General features: G+C 31.9%; 1 protein-coding gene across 6 annotated transcripts in view; it reads left to right on the forward strand.

The window, feature by feature from the left end:
- Positions 1-17,379, forward strand: part of LOC143225544 (filamin-B-like) — a 130,260-nt gene that overhangs the window by 54,781 nt on the left and 58,100 nt on the right. For 4 of the 6 annotated variants that reach the window (XM_076455187.1, XM_076455184.1, XM_076455182.1 and 1 more), the window contains 8 exons: positions 304-526; positions 1,251-2,429; positions 2,734-2,955; positions 3,320-3,487; positions 14,235-14,384; positions 14,777-14,860; positions 16,002-16,142; positions 16,783-16,950. In XM_076455187.1, the coding sequence (XP_076311302.1) occupies positions 304-526; positions 1,251-2,429; positions 2,734-2,955; positions 3,320-3,487; positions 14,235-14,384; positions 14,777-14,860; positions 16,002-16,142; positions 16,783-16,950 (2,335 nt within the window). The remainder of the gene's footprint in view (positions 1-303; positions 527-1,250; positions 2,430-2,733; positions 2,956-3,319; positions 3,488-14,234; positions 14,385-14,776; positions 14,861-16,001; positions 16,143-16,782; positions 16,951-17,379) is intronic. The other 2 variants (XM_076455183.1, XM_076455186.1) reach the window with 2 other exon arrangements.

Below are 17,379 nucleotides of genomic sequence, written 5' to 3' on the forward strand. Positions count from 1 at the left end.
AATGCTCAAAATAATGAAGAATCAACAAAAGCTAGAAAACCATTATAGTTTTGACAGCCCCATGTTGTCATTTATAAATAATGGAGTAAAAGTGTATTTCAATATTAATTTTTTCTATTATGTGAGTCACAAGCCCCATTCTCCAAATATTTGAGTTTGAGTAAAACATTTTGTCAGTTTTAGACCAGAATGTCAGTTAACATCAAATTTTAAATTTATATGTTTGTTGTTGGAATGATTGTGTCCTTAATTATACATGAGTCTAATTTTAAAGATATGGTTTTTGGTCATTTTTCCAACTAGGTGAAAGGTTTAGAGCAATTAGTAAAAGGAGAACCTTCCACATTTCTTTGTGATGCGAGTGATGCTGGCTGGGGGAAAGTGAATATTGATGTGCAGTATAACAAACGCAGCCTTCCTATGATGGTTGATGAGAGGGGGAATGGTATTTCTTGGATCACATTCACACCTTCACAGGATGGAAAACACAGAATATATGTAACATTTAATGATATGCATATCAAAGGTATGATAACAGTATTTTAGGATATGAAGATTCTTAAGTACAAGAATACATAAAAATGTTCTCTGAACAAACTGCTCTGTTGAAACTTTGCCACTTGTTACTTTGTATAAACATAAAATTTAATTCAGTAGTAATTATTATCATAATACACTGCATCTTCTAATGTAAATTTTTAATCTTTAATATTTCCTGCCTGCTAAGCAGTTTATTTATTCTTTCTCGTACTATTTGTTTGTGTATGTATCTGTATATCCTACGATCATTAGAACTAGGAAGAGGAAACATTTATTAAATAGATATCTATGACAATGAAATGAAAAGTATCATAATTTTAAATAGAAACTAATTATGTTGTAGTACTTTATTTCATAGGTTATGCATGCCATTACTCTCTCTATATATGTATTTTTTATTCCAGTTTTTGGGAGTGAGTGTAAAATCATATTTTTGAATTGATCATTAACTTAAAATAATTCTTGCATGGTAAAGCTCTTTGACAATTTTTATTTCCTTAAAGAAATTGTTTTCAGACAAAAAATATTTATTTTTGATCAATGCTATATTTTCTTATTGTGTATGACGTTTTTAGTTTTTATTTTGTATTTCAATTCCTTGTAAATGAGCATGACAAGCATTAATTGTTTTTGTTTGTCTTGAAGTTGAACACTTTTTGAGAGTTAAATGAATTTTAAATGACTGATCATAATTTATTATTGGTATTTAGGCTCACCATTTTCCATTTACATTGGAAGTTCTGGAGTTGAAAAGCAAGATTCGTCTTCTGGGCGTGAATCCGATAGTAGCCGAAGTGGACATTCCAGAAGACACGAAGCTGATAATTGGTCTGCTTCTCACCATGATCAGAATTCTGGCACATATGTAACTACATTAACCAGAGAGATAGCTAAACCAAGATACAATGTAGAACAAGAAGCCAAAGTTCATTCAAAAACCTTTTACATAAAAAAACCCCAGCAGACTGAAAACACCTTAATAGAGCATGAGGGTACAGAGCTGTCATTTGAAGAACGTGCTCGAATGGTTAATAAAGCTCTTCTTTCATCAAAAGAAGATACTGGTCTTGCTAAATTTTACTCAAGAGAAGATCTTCAGTTAGGGAGAAAGTCCTCATTTAGGGAAGATACCCAGGCTCTTTCTAGTTCTTATGAAGACTTGTATAAGAAGAGAACAAAGTCAAGAGAAGACATAAGACGAATTAAATCACCATCACCTTCTTCCCCATTACAAGAAAAATCTCCAAAAGTTGAAGTTACTACTAGAAGCTGGACTTCCCGTGATTCACCTGTTGGGTTATTTAGTAAAGAAAATAGATCTGAATCATCTGCACTGAACCATTCCCAGGATGTTACATCCCATTGGGTTTCATCTAATGAATATCGAGATAAAAATTATTTGTCTAGAGAAAGAGAACCTGAATCAGTATATAAACAGAAGAACACTACCACTAAACCAGAAATAACAGTTGGTAGTTATACTGAGGTTAATTCTAGAGATAGACAATCCAGTTTGAATGTTAGTGGTGAGAGAAGAATAGTTGAGTCTCGTTTTAGTGATGAAAAAGTAGTTCCAAAAGCTAAAAGTAAGATTTTGGTTGAGCAGAAACGTAGTTCTAGTTCATCTTCTTCTGAAAATGACCTGGGTATTAGAAGGAACATGAGATGTGAGAGAGAAGAAAATGTTGGTCATCATTCACAGCATACATTTGTAATGGAAACAACTTCAAATCTCAGCAACTCTTCAAAAAAGCAGAAGAAAGAAGTTGATGTCAAACAAGTTACAGTGAAAGGTCATGGCCTTAAAATGGTTCCAGTTAAAAGGTCTTCAGCTTTTCTAATAAGTGCCCAAGGAATTCATCAAGATGACATTAGTATAACAATTATAGGTAAAGATGTGTCACCTAGTCATCACATTTTTAATTTATGCATTCAGAATTGCATAAAATTGTTGGTCTTGTGTTTTATTAAGATATAACTCAGTTGCATAGAATTGTTGGTCTTATATTTTATTAAGATATAACTTAGTGATAGCATAATGTAAAACTTCTTTAAACATTTTCTGTGAACATGTTTGTGGATAAATAGATTGAAAAGTTTAGCATTCTCAGTGCCAAGAACAAGCTCTTTACTGTGGAATAGTTAAATCTTTAACATATTTATCAAGACTTCAGTTTTATTTTTAACTTGTAGCTCCTTCAAGCAAGGAACTTCCATTTAAAATTGAAAAAATGCGTCACAATCAATATCAAGTTGAATATATCCCATCAGAAGCTGGAGAACACACAATCAAGATTCAAGTTGCAGGAAAGGCTATTAGAGGAAGTCCTTTTCATTGTGATGTCTTTGATGCCACAAAAATAAAAGTTGGTAATGTACCAAATGGCTTTGTGGGAAAAGCTGTTGAATTTGAGAGTAAGTAATTCACTGTTGCACTTCTATTATTATGTTACTGTTTTTTTCTGTTGCAACATGTATACATACTATTAATAATAACTATACACACAAGTATTTACAAAACATACAGCTTGAAAATAATGTTAATTATATTTTTACAAGTTTCATAATTAATTCTGAGGTTGTAGTTAGTGAATTATTTATCTAAAACTCAATAGTAAAGTATACAGCAATAAGTTGATCTAATAAATATGGTAACTAGTCCATTATGTTACATTTGTTAAAGAAATATTTGTCAGCATACTTTGTTTTTTATTTTGATTTTTTAATTTTAACTCAAAATATAGCTATTAATATTTGATTGATTTTTATTGTTGTTTAGTTAGTGGTGCTGATGCTGGCTCTGGAAATTTAGAAATTCTTGTAAATGGAGGCCATGTAACTAGTGAAGTGAAAGATTTGGGTAATCACCATTTCCTTGCTTCTTTCATCCCTCACTCTGCTACTACTCACACTATTGAAATGAAGTTCAATGGAGAATCTGTCCCAGGTTAGTTCTCAGATTCTGTGATTGCTTAAGTTCTGGAGTACTTAACATTCCAAAACATCCAAGAATTAGATGTTTATTATGATGTCAAATGATTCATTGTTGTTGCCTCCATTGTCCTGTTATTCATCATTATACTTTGATTCCTGTCAGATGAATCAGTTGCATGGCATCCTTATTATTATTTTCACTTATGGATGTTTGTTTTTTTACAGTGTAGTGAATAACATGTTTGTTGAGTGGGAGATTGTACTATAGTGCAAGGTGATGTGTTACATCTTTAGATTTGACTAGAATACAATTAATCGGTTTAATATTTTGTAAATGTGGTTTCTGTGGGAAAGTACCTTTATTTTATTTTATGCCAAACCTGCTAAAGAGTATGTAATGTTTTGTTTTTGGTTGATCCATTTGAAAAGCATATAATATTTTCACCTTTTGTCAATGTTATTGTAGTACTGTCAGATTTAATTTTGTGAAGGTTTTACTAGAGTGATATAATTACAAAAGTAAATTTAGTGAAAACCAAGCGTAAAAGTACAAACCAACATATTTAAAACATTTCAGGTATAATCAATTGATTAATGTTTCCTCTTTCACTAAAGTTCAATTTCTGTGTAATGTTTTTTATCATGTAGCTTGAGTTTTATATTTATATTTTGGATTAAAAAATAAATAAAAATGCAGTAATCAAGGATAAAATATGTTCACCTCACTGTATTGCTCTAACTATTAATGCAAAATTTAATAGCTGTTCATATATATTCTTGTCTTCCATAAATTTCCATTGAAATATTCCTTCTGTCCAGAATTTTATTTATTTTAGAATTAAAAATAAATCTATTCTTTAAATTCACTGCCTTAACAAAGTGAGGAAATCTTACAGTCAAACATAGTGTGTGTATTAGTTTCATGATATATTTTTAAATAAGCTCACTACCACAAATTATACTTCATCCACTTTCATTAATTCTGTCATATGAATATATACTTCTGAATGATTCTTATTTAAAATAAGTTATATTACATGCAACTATTATATATTAATTCTTCCCTGTTTCTGGTACATGTTATTAAGTTTTGTCACTAGGTTTTGTTCAAGGAATGATATGTCATTTTTTTCATGCAAACTATTTTCCATTCCCATTCTTATTGGATATCATTTTTTATATCATAGTTAGTGGCTTATAGTTACTTTTTTATAACAGCTAATTGACAAAACTTTTTATACCCTGAACATTTACTGCTAATTTGCTGCCACCTTTCAAGTATTGTCCTTTTCTAGACCTCAGAATCTCAGAAGAAATGCTTGCAATTGTGATTGACTCTGAAGTTTGAAACTTGGAATTTTTTGTTTAAAAGGCAGATGGTACTATTTATATACTGAGGACTTGTTGATTTGATTAACTATATGGATATTTTCAAGTGGGGTATATAGGCTTTGGTGACTTCTATGCTATATTGGCTGAGTGTGTTTCATTTGCTTAAATGTAATTGGTAGTTATTTACCTAAAAGAGTAGCCAATTAGTATTTAGACTATTGTGGTCCATAGACTAACATCTATGTGAACAACTTCTCTGTAATTTTTAGTTATCTTCAAAAATTTCCCTGTTTGACAGTCAAATGAATGAGGATTTCATTTGTTAATAGGTTTTCAAATAATGTGATATTTACATATATGTATAGAAATTGTCATTGTAAACTATGTTTACAATGTTTTATTTCAAAGTATTCATAATGTTTTGCTTTTTTATAAAATCTAATGCATTTTTGATGAATTAGCCATGTCAATTTTTCTAAAAGATTATTGTTACTTCATGTTCTTATCTCTGTAGTGTGTCCTCTGTCATAAACTGCATCACCTGTCCAGGCTCATACAATAAAAACTAGGGAATTTCAGAAAAAGGTCCACATTTGTATATCCGTATATAAAAAAATTAAGGAATTATTTTCCTTGTTTGTATTCTTATGAATGGTAAATTCTCAAGCCAAAAATAATTCTTTGTATCTGCTTCAACAGAGGGCTACATACATGAAATAAGAGCTTAAAAAAACTTTTAATTTTTAAAATTACAGCATAAGTCTAAATTATAACATTTACCATTCTTTTTATATCCTCATATTGATAAATTATTTTAGTTCTGAATTGCTCTTGAAAGTTGTTTAACTTTCTTTTCATTATAACCATGATTTTTAGAATTTTTGTACAATTATCTTAAAAGCACAAACAAACTTGTTGTTCCTAGTAGAAGACATTGTGGTATAATGACTCACTTCAATCAAGAAGAATAACTAAAATTGTTAAGAGTTTTGAAATCGAGAATTTGCATAACATTATCTTTTAACCCTTTGGACGTGGTTGGCGACCGTAGTCGACTTGAAGGCTCAGCGTGGCAGGCGATCTTCGTCGACAAGATGTATACAACATACCCTCGTGGCTAATTATCATAATCACACAGGCCTGTAGACCCACTTGAGGCTAGAACCACGTGTATTCACTGTTTACTTGGGATTTCCAGCAGGTATTTAAACTGGAGGTCATGTGATTTCTTTGTTCTCTAGCCTGTGTAGATCATACTGTTCATTGTTTTAGAAGACGCCTTCCTTGCATATTCTGTTGATACTTGCGATGTTGTTACAATGCCAAAAGGAAAAGCTTGTACCACTAAAGAAGTAATCAACATTATTTTTAACGATGAAGAGAGTGACAAAGAGTTTGAGCCAGATGATAATGAAAGCTTACTTGTAACGGAACGAGAGTGATAATGAAGACATTTGTGACCTGTAATCTGCCCCCACTTTAGGTAAGCACATGGTCTAGTTAGGGTCATATAACTTATTGCATAAACTGACTGACCAAGGCTAGTTCTTGTTAACGGATATATAATATATTGTACAGACTACAAGAGCAACGGTGAAAACGCGGTATCTCCAAGACTATTCAGAGAGCAGATTATTCAAAATTTGCTGGAGGGATATGTCAGCAAAGCTAAACGAAAAGGAAAACCAAGTACTGATAAAGGTTAGCACTTGGTGGAAAGACATAGTATTGGACAATATGAGGACAAAAAACACAAACCTGATTGTACTGTTTGCAGCGATAGATACACAGCTGGATGGAAAAGAAAGCAGACTACTTATTTCTGCAAACAGTGCAATCTCCTCATGTGCTTTTTACCATGCCATGAGATATGTCATAACCACAAAGACTATCGATGGGCTGCTGCACAAATTGTATACAATTTATAATAAATTATTGTGCTACATGGCTCTTCTATGTTGTGTATCAGGGTGTCTTCCTTTATTCCTGTTATTCTTATGTATCGAATTTAACATATATAGTATTGGGTACAATCACTGAACATTTCAGGGACTTTTGTTGAGTTATTGTCGAGATATCATGCTTTTAGTACTGATATCGTAATTAGTTAAAGTATCAAAAATACATATTCAGCACCATGCCAAACATTACAATTTTTTATTCAGTGCCGAAAGGGATAAAGAAAGTATGATAATGTTCAAGTTTAATATGAACTTAAAATTATTAATTTCATTACATGAAATACCTGATTTTACTGTAGTGTAACTGGTTTGGATCACTTTAACAATGATATGTAAATGAAAGTCCTAATGTTTTTTTTAAACAGTTTGTTAGATTGGTAGCCACCACTTTAAGAAACATCTTTTTAAAATGCAAACTTTTAAATTTTAATTTAAGATTTTTCAACTTCAAATTAAAAGTTTTTTTTAATTTTAATGAATTATCTGTCAAATCATTAAAACATATTTTTTCTGAATATCAGTTGTAACATTAACTGTTATATTTTATGTTTTCAGTACCTCATTTCTTCTAAAAGCCTTAAATGAATAATATTTTAAAAAATGCAGACTTTTTTTTGTATAATTTGAGAAAATGTTAAAGTTTACAATAATTAAGGAGTTTCTGAAGATTATTTTTTTCTGTAATAATTTAATTCTGATACAGTACTTGCCTTCTCTTGCATGAATAGTTATTCTCATCCAATGCTGTCTTCTATACCCAGACTTCTTTTTTATGCATGCCACAATCCTTCTGCTTCCCCCCTATTGGAATAAAATGATTCCAACATATCTTTAATGCAAATCATCATGCTTCACTTCTCTACCAACAGGAGCATGACATATTCCATTGATGTATGTGACTCCCTCTGTATATCTCTTCCAAACTGTAACTTCTTGTTTGGCAACATTTGTCCTTGAACATGTTCCTTTATTTCATGCTTAGCTGCAGTTTACTCACAAAGTGGTTTTTATATAAATTGCTTCTGAGTTTATTTCAGCCCTTTTTTTACTTCAATTTAATCCCAGTTTTTTACAGTTATATTATTATTTATAATTTTGATTTTGGGTTGATTTTGATTTTGATTATGAATTCTGGAGCTCATGTTACTACTTTAGGGTCTTATCTGCAACTAGCGCTATGTCATAGGCTTCAAGTGTGGGTGATATATATTCACAAAGAGATTAAATTTTACTTAGGTCAACCTCTATTGCAAAACCTTGCTTCACTTCCTCTCAAACATACTGAGCCTGTTCATGTTGAGAAGGACTTGGATCACCTGTTTTCACTACCTAATTTTGCTATGCCTTCCCATGCCACTCCTGAGGATTCAGTTAGGTCTACTATAATATTTTAAAATTTTGTTTCTTAGGTATGTGCTCTTTTATCTTTTGCCTGTAGTTCCTGTGAACTACATTATTCTCTATTACATAACCTAACTTCACAATCCTATTGGATTTTATTTTTACCCTCCTGAGATATTCAGATACATGTTGACCGGTATGTCTTACAATTAAGTGATGGGATTAGCATGCTTCACCCCTGTGGGCTTCAGATCAGTTTGCTCTTGCATATCATCATATACACTGCCCTTTTCTAGACCTACAATAGGTAGGTATTGTTTTACTTGTTTGAGGGGTGGTCCCCAAATCTCCTGTATCTCTGAATATGCTCCATTTCCCACCTTCATATTATCCTCACGGTTTTATTATGATATCTCTCTACTACTCATTTTCTCTATGAGGCTGTCCACCAAAAAAATTCTGAGCTATTTTCTGGTGACATCCTCTACCATCCTTCTTCCACATTGACTCATTTGTTGGCTTTGGCTTTTTACATATGTGGCTTATCTATTGTAGGAAATTTCTTGGTCAGGATGCATTCTTAACTTGTGTCTGTTTACTGGCATGTTAACTTCAGGGTTTATGTTTGGCACCATTTTTGTGGCATTACATATTTTACACAATCTCTGAATCCTTGAAGTCTCAAGTGCATCAGTACATCATCAGTTTACCCTTTCCAATCTTGATGCCCATTTGTCTCAGTCAGAGCTCAGTATGGCACCTGCTTCAGTTTCCTGTCCTTCCCTTTCCCAATGCTCACCTGTCCCTCCTTCTCAGAGTACCTCATCTCATTCTTTTCTTCAATGATGCATGTCATGTCACCATCAATGTTTGTGACTACCCAGTAAGTTCTGGTTCAGTGGGAGAAACTCTTGCTGATTTTCTTCATCAATAGTATTCTTTCATCAAAGATCATTTGGTTCTTCAGATTTTATTGGAAGATTCATAATCATGTTTCTTTCCCACCTATTATGTCTTGTATTCCAGTTTCCTTTCTTCTGCTTTTGGATCCAGTGTCTGACAGCATCTGTTGGAGGCAGTCCAGGGTCTACTATCTGTGCAGGCCATCGAACCTGTTCTACACACTTCACCAGGTTTCTATTCCAGACTCTTTGTTGTTTTCAAGAAACCAGGGGATGGGTCCTGTCATTGATTTATCCTTCTGCAATTTATTTGTTCAACTGCCCTGTTTTACCATAGAATCACTCTCACAGTATGGTGGGCATTTTCTCTGGGCTTATGGATGACCAAGATATTCTTCACATACCTATCTCCACATAGTTTTGTCTATATCTTTTGTTTGTCCATCAATGGGCAGTTGCTTCTACCTATTAATTATGGTCAGGGGTTATGATTACATCATTATATAGATGACTGGCTTCTATTGGCTCATTCCAAACTTGAGTTGGCCTGCCATACTTGTCAGCTTCTTCAAGTGGTTGCTAAGGTGAGCTGGTTAATCAAACTGGAAAAGTTCTTCCTCCATCCAACCCTATATCTTGTCCATTTAAGTGTCATTTTTGACACTTATCTCAGTCAGGCCCAACCTCCTTCATGACTTTGTTCTGTGGAAATGTCAGTTCACCACACTCTTTAAGCTCATGAGATCCTATTGCTTTTGAACATGTGGTCTTCAATGACATCATTGTTCTCACTTGGTTATGCACATATGTGACCCCTTAAGTCATGTTTTTCATGATCAATGGAACCTTGCTTGGGATCCCATGGTACCTCCCATTATTCATACTCATATCCTGAGAGACAATCTGCTTTGGTGGTTGAACAAGGTTCAAACACTGGCAGGCATCCCACTTCTTTCTTTTCATCCAAATTTAGTCTGCTCACGAACGCATCCCTTCAGGGTTGGAATGAATGGATCAATCAGTAAGAAGTTTTGGGTCATTTGAGTATATATGCACCACATTCATCTCCTTACATGTTATGTTCCATGAATATATTGAGTATTTATTTTGAATAGTCTGTACATAAAGTAAATTTTATGTTAAGATTAAAATTATCTTTTCTCTTCTCAGAATCCTAAAATTTCTTTTATATAATCCCTAAAACTTCCTAAATACACTTTAAATGTTCTTTTCCAGTAAAACTTTATATTTAATCTGTAATTTTCTTTTCCCTAACTAAGGGATCAGTCAATTTACAAAACTAAATGTAAAGTACCCTTTTCTTTCTAGAAAGTCTTCAAATTGTAACATGAAACTACATTAACTTATTCTAATTAGCTTTAAACTCATGACAGTATACTTCTATTTAAAGTTAAGTTTTATTGTTTAATTACCCTTTGAACCCCTTCTAACTACTATTCGCACCATAACAAGTTGTAAATTACTCTGGACACATCAGCACATGTTACAATATGGAATTACATTTCCTACTTGCTGCTCACATGCATGCATGCTTAATGAAATATTCATGTTACATTATGGTTATTAATATTATCATTATTATTTATTACCTAATCTAATCATAACTAACCTAAAAAAATGTATTTATTACATTTTAGTTGCAATAATAAATAATTTTAGTCATAATGATAAATAAAGAATAAACATAAAAAAACAAAAAAATTACTCACCCAGTTTTTTTCTTTGCTGTCAATTGTAACCAAGCCTACATAATTTTGAGTTAATTAGACTAATAACAAGCATAAAAAGCAGACAATGTTCCTTAAATCTCAAAACTTTTTTGGCTTTCTAATTATGCAGCAAGAGCCAAAACAAATTAATCCAAGTTAGTCATTAACTTTCCCATGGGAATGAGGCATGTATTTTGATAGATGAAAACCTTGACTTTCTATTGGTTATAAGTAATATATAACTAAGTGTAAAAGAGAACTATTAACAAAGCCTGAGAAAGAGATGTGATAGGAAGGTGTGGTAGGAGGGGTGTGACTTTCTATTTATAGCTCTATATCCATACAAAATTGAAGGCTATAAAAATTGTGGTTTGTGTGAGCAGTGATGATATTATAGAGAGCAATTTACATTTAATTTCATAGATCTGGAGGAGGTGTTGAATGAAATAGAGAAGATGCCTAAGGAAAATATGTTATTGTGTAACATTAGGGAAAATTAAACATTTTTTAAATATTTCCTTATGGAATTAAAACTTCACACATATATACTATTAAAATATGTATTATTATCTGAGTATTTATGCCATATTAATTTGTGTAACATAAGCAAAAAGTAGCTTAATAAAATTTTGAATATGAGACATATAAACTTTCTGTCATGCATAGTAAAGGGTGCCTGGAATTTGGGAGGCTACTGCTCCCTTTTTACCTGAATCCCTTCCTTCTATTTCTAATTTCTACCCTCATCCAAATCTAGATAGAATTTTGTGTCTGGTTTGTACCATTTATTGTTCTATTGCACACATGGCTTCCTTCTGTAGCATCTGTTCGAGACTCTTATTCCTTCCCATCTTCATCCCACTATAATTTTTTCAGGGTGTCTTTTTATTAGACTTGGCACTTTATCTTTTCCCTCAATTCTTGTCTTCATTGGCCATTGAATGAAATCATACAGTCTGGCTTGTGGACTACAGCTAATAAGTTCATCTCCCATTATTTATTTCATATCATGGGTTTTTCTTCTTCAGATTTTTGTCATCCACCTATGGTCATTCTTCAAGCTTCAGAGCAATTTTGAGTAGGTAAGTTTATTTTCATACTCTCTTTTCTTTATAGGAGCCTTTGCTTCATTTATTCTTTATATGGATCCTGCTCTGTAGTGAGTGGTGCTTGACCAGGTATTCTTCTATTAGAGATCCTCACTGTACAGCCTTATTGACTTGCATTTTAGCTTCCATGACTGTGTAATGATCACAATTGAGGTGGGGTGTGTCCAAAGATTACTTGTAAGTGAATAATCTCACAAAGAACTTCTTTTATAAACTTGTCTCTACCAGACTTTACTACCCATGAACTACATGGGTAAAGAAGAAAGGGATGGCTACCTGTCCCAGCCATGCCTTATATTGAAGAAATCACTATGGTTTGCTTTTCAATATAGGGTTTCATGGCCATCCATTGCACTGTCTCATGTGATGACATTCTTCTAGATTCTCCAAAGCATTCTAATCTCCCTTTTCTTTACATGGAATACAGGAGTCCTTACCACTTTCCAGTTCCAAGCTGCTTGGGTGGTAGACCATGGAGGCACCCTTCTAAATGGATTCCATACAAAGATAGCTATAACCATTCAGTGCAGAGTATGATGGTAGTGCTCTATGGGTGTAGATGATGTGATATCTTCTGGTGTGCATTATACAATCACAAAGCAATGAGATGTCAAATTACCATTCCTCCTTCAACTGGAAGCCTTCATCCTACTCCCACTCTAATGTCAGTATCCCATGACTGGTTGTTGGATTTAGAGTAGAACAAATCAACATTATTCCTCACACATGTTTATGGTTGTTTATATCCCACCATCGATCATACTCTTTCTTTGTATAGGTCAAAGTGGAGGTAAGGGAGATTGTTCAGGATCTGTCCTTTTTTGCTATACTACGTTGTATCTTCTGTTGAGGTTGTTAGTGCTTTTGGATGGTTCTGGTCAGCCTTGCCCTTTTGGAATTTGATTTTTATTATATAGATATCCTTTTGATCTGGACATTAGGTTCTCAGATTGATAGATCCAAGATATTGTATGTATCATGTTCAGGAGTTGGAGTGGTCCTAGTTTCTCTCCATTTTCTTGAACTTGAGCCAAAGATCATATAATTCTCATCTTACCTTATGTGGATGTCAATTCCCAGCAGCACGAGTTTTCAATGTAGTTGCCCTAGCCACTCTATACCAATGGACACTCTATTGATTTACCCAATTTCATACTGTGTGGGATTCCAAATGCACTTCTTGATTGAGATCACTATCCTGCCACAGTTCAATCCCAATTGGATGTGATCCCCTCTTTTCTACCCTAACTACACTTTTCATGAAAGGGTAAAGTGTATATCTGGTTCAGAAGTGGTCCCCCCTGCCCCCAAATCAGTAATTTGGATCTGGCTGTCTCTCATTTCCAGCAGTATCCCTCAGACATATTTACCTCTTTCCATACTTCCCACTCTTCTTCCCCACCTTTCTCTGGTGTTTACGTCTTCTGCTAAAGAGGTATTGATGGAGTCACATGCATCATGTATGTCATGCTCCTATTGGTGATGAAGCAATGCATGATTATTTGTATGAGAGACATTTTGGAATCAATGGGGGAAGAGAAGAAACCTTGTGACATGCATATAGAAGGCAGCACTGGATGAGAGCAGCTAATCTTGGGAGAGGAGGAAAGTAAGGATCTATTAGGAGTACATTTTCAGTATAGGAAAATTATAACTTTTTCTTAATTGTGTTTTTCATAATTACTCATTTATTTTCTACAAGAAAAATAGAACATTAACTGAAAGTTGCATTTACCATCTTTATCTCCACACTTCAGATTTTCTGAATGCTTTCTTAATTCAAATTACTTTGTACTTTTTATTTCTTTACTATTTTCTTTTTCAGAATCATTCTTTTAATAATTAATTTTGTTTCGCTCACTTCTCATCACAAGTTCTGTATGTTAAATTTCGTTTTCATACTTCTCTATAATTAAATTTCCCCATGTATTTAGTTTAGTATTTTTTAACCCTGTTTAATACAAAATTCAATACATTAACAATGTTGGTTCTGTTCTTTTATATTACTCATCTGAATAGAGAGTTATACAAATAAAATATTTTGTGACTGCTGCAATATTATTTTTATTTCCTAACCTTTTCCTTTCTGTTCACTATTTATCTTCTTTTTGTAGTTCTCTTCAGTCTTACTTGTTCTATCAATTGGTCTTCTATTAGTTAAAAATATAAAAATATCCTCTTTAAATTACATTTCTTTAATCATACAATATAAAATTTTATATTCTCTTTACAGAGGGGATATTGTTTGCCTTCATTATTTTCTCAGGAATGTTTTACCTTCTATCAATTTTTCTGATGTGTAAATAAAGCTTTTTTCTTCTGAATACACTGTCTGATTTAAAATAAAATTACACAAAATCAGTAATATATATTTTACTTTTGCAGGTTCTCCATGGAGATGTGATGTTTTTGATCCAAAGAAGCAATTGGCTGTTAAAGGACAAAGCTTATACTCTTTTGCTGTAGGTCATTCAGAATCATTTGAACTATCAGCACCTGGATTTAAGAAAGAGGATATCTCTGTTACAATTACAGGTTATTTAGCTTAAATTATTCTTTAAAATATGTGTTTTTTATGTGTACATTGAAATTTCAGAGCTGTTGAAATAAAATAAATACCTTATGTGACTGCTTTGTAGAATATCTTTGATAGGTAGAGTCATTTCTTAAAATTAATGCATGTTTCAAAGTTTAGCTCTCATTGCAGTATTTAGCAGTTCCATAAATTCAACAAAAAATTTTGTTGTTGTTTTTTATTGATGATGCAGTTCTAAATATTAAATTAGAAATAAAATTTACTCTTAGTTTTATTCCATTGTACTGTAAAATAGAATAAAACAGCTATTTGAAGTATGAAATTTTGTAACATGAGTATGTCAAAGTGTTTGTAAATTGTTAATATATATATATATATATTATATATATAGGCCCTTCAAAAAATGACATTCAGAATCGGATTGTGGATTTACAGAATGGCAAGTACTGTGTAGAGTTTAAAGCTTTTGATGTTGGTAAGTATATTTTATGTTAAAGCAAGTTACTGTAATTTTGATAATCTAAATCAATAGTGAGATTATTTTTTTTAAAGTTTTATTTTAATGAATAACAGGATAGTTTCAGGATTTCAGGATAGTTGGAGTGTTAGATGAAAAACAAACTACATTGAAAGTTATTTATCTTTTAATATTATTACATCTACAGGTTTAGTATCATTAAAATATCATATTATCATTTCTTACTTGTTTATAATTTACATAAATAATAATAGTATTGGGTAGGTTTTACATTTCTATGCAGAGGAACTGACTCCAAGCAAATTCTGTGAAATCACTTAAGAATTTTAAAGCAAACTACTTTTCCACATATAGTTGTTTATTTCAGTGATTTTCAGAAAGGCTAGATAAGATATAAATGATCAAATTGTTGTCAATTTATTGCTTATGATATTTTTACTTTATATTTGTAGGCCTCTCTTGAGATAAAGAGAGTTTAATAACCAATAGAAAATATATTGTGGCCCCTTTTGTTTATTTCTTCTAGAGAACAATGTTTCAAGTTGCATAGCTGTTCACCAACATTAAAACTTTTTGTTTTTGTAAGCTTGTAATAGTATAAACTACAGTAAGAAACACATTTAATCATATAGTTCCCTTATGGCCAGATTAGAATTAGCTGTCTTCCACACACAAACATGTATCTTGAAATTAAAAATGCAGTTCTAATGTGGTCAAATTATAAAATGTCTTAAAATTGAAATTTGTCACAAAAGGATATTTGATAAAGAGAATCAATTTTACTTAAGCTGTGTTATTTTTAACTCTTAAAGATATATCTATATATTTACAAAAAGTAAAAATGAACTAATCACAAACTTGATATAGAAATTGAAGCTTCACATGACGGTATTAAGGTTGTTTATTTGCATTGTCAAAAAGCACTGAATTTTATAGCTCAAAAATTAATTGCTATGATTAATAGAATACATTAAATTACAATGATAATGCAGCTGACTCAGTAAGACAGTTTTATGAACACACCTCGTTCTCCTGTACTTTTGTAATTGGTGGAATTAGTAACAATAAAAGCAAACAAATAGTATTTTTAGCATAAAATTGAATCCTTTCAGATTTTCACAGTTTTCTCCTTTCATAGGAACATATATGATTGAAGTGCTAGTAGCAGGTCAGTATGTTCCTGGAGGCCCTTTCACAAGCAAAGCCTATAACACCTCTAGGATTAGAGTTTGTGATGTACCTGATAGTGTTTTTGTTGGACAGAATTGCCATTTTCAAGGTGTGGTTATATTACTTTCAGTTAGATACAAAGTTTATGTATCAAAACTACAACGTTTTTGTGTCTAAAAGTTCTCTAAAATATGATTATCTTGGCAAAGAAGATGAAGTAATATTTAACAATAAAGCACATTAGATACTCAGAGAAATAGTGTTAGGTTTGTTCAACTTTCTCTGGTTTCTTTTTAGGTGAAAATTAATATATTAGTTAACATATTTAAATAAATATATTTCTCTCATAACTCAGCTATTATCTGTTGTATTACATTTCTGTTACTAAATATTAGTCCTGTTGGAGTACAAAATTTTGTAGCTATATGATGATAAAGTACCAAATTACTAGTATATTCTCAAATGGATTCCAATTGGAAATCAAAGTTATAAATATATCTTCAACTACTGCAACTATAAACACACTGGTCAGTAATAAATAAGCTGGAAATTACTCTCTGAAAATTTTTTTCTATTGGAGTCTGTTTTGAAACCAATATTTGTTCAACTTAAAAGAATTTAATTTTCAGTTAAAAAGATCTGTTGAGCTCATAACTAATTTCAAATAAATGTATTATTTTATTAGCCATCAGGATATACCTTCTTTTTTATAATCTTGATTTATATTGTTTTGATACACATATCAACAGTGGATGCGTCCCAGGCTGGGGAAGGACAATTAGAAATATCAGTTAATGAAGGAGAGGTACCTAATCATGTTCAGGTTCTGGGTGGTGGACGTTGCCTTGTCAACTTTACACCCACATTTGTCACTCCCCATGTAGTAGATATTAAATTTAATGGGGAGAACATTCCAGGTAAATATTTTATGAATTACAGAACTGAAACAAAGAAGATGTAAAGAACAACTTAGCACACTTTTAAGTTTCAGCAACATATTGTTTTATTTTTTAAATATTTTAGTATACCTAATAAATATAAACATTTTATAATCATAACTCATATTATCTCAAGTTTTTCTTTCTTTGAATTTGTTCAAAGTAGATTATGTGTGTGTATTTGTTATAGCAAAGCCACACCAGGGCTATTGCTATGCCCATTGAGGGAAATTAAACCCCTAATTTTAGAGGTGTAAACCTGCAGACTTATCACTGGGAGTCATAGATGATGCGACAAACATAACACTTAATGCATAGTGACTATTAATAAAATTCAAAAACGTAAATTTTTAATTTTTCTGTATTGCTGCAATTCTACAACATCTTATATTTTAAATAACAGAATTT

This window comes from Tachypleus tridentatus, chromosome 9, assembly GCF_004210375.1.
Source record: "Tachypleus tridentatus isolate NWPU-2018 chromosome 9, ASM421037v1, whole genome shotgun sequence".
NCBI lineage: Eukaryota > Metazoa > Arthropoda > Merostomata > Xiphosura > Limulidae > Tachypleus > Tachypleus tridentatus.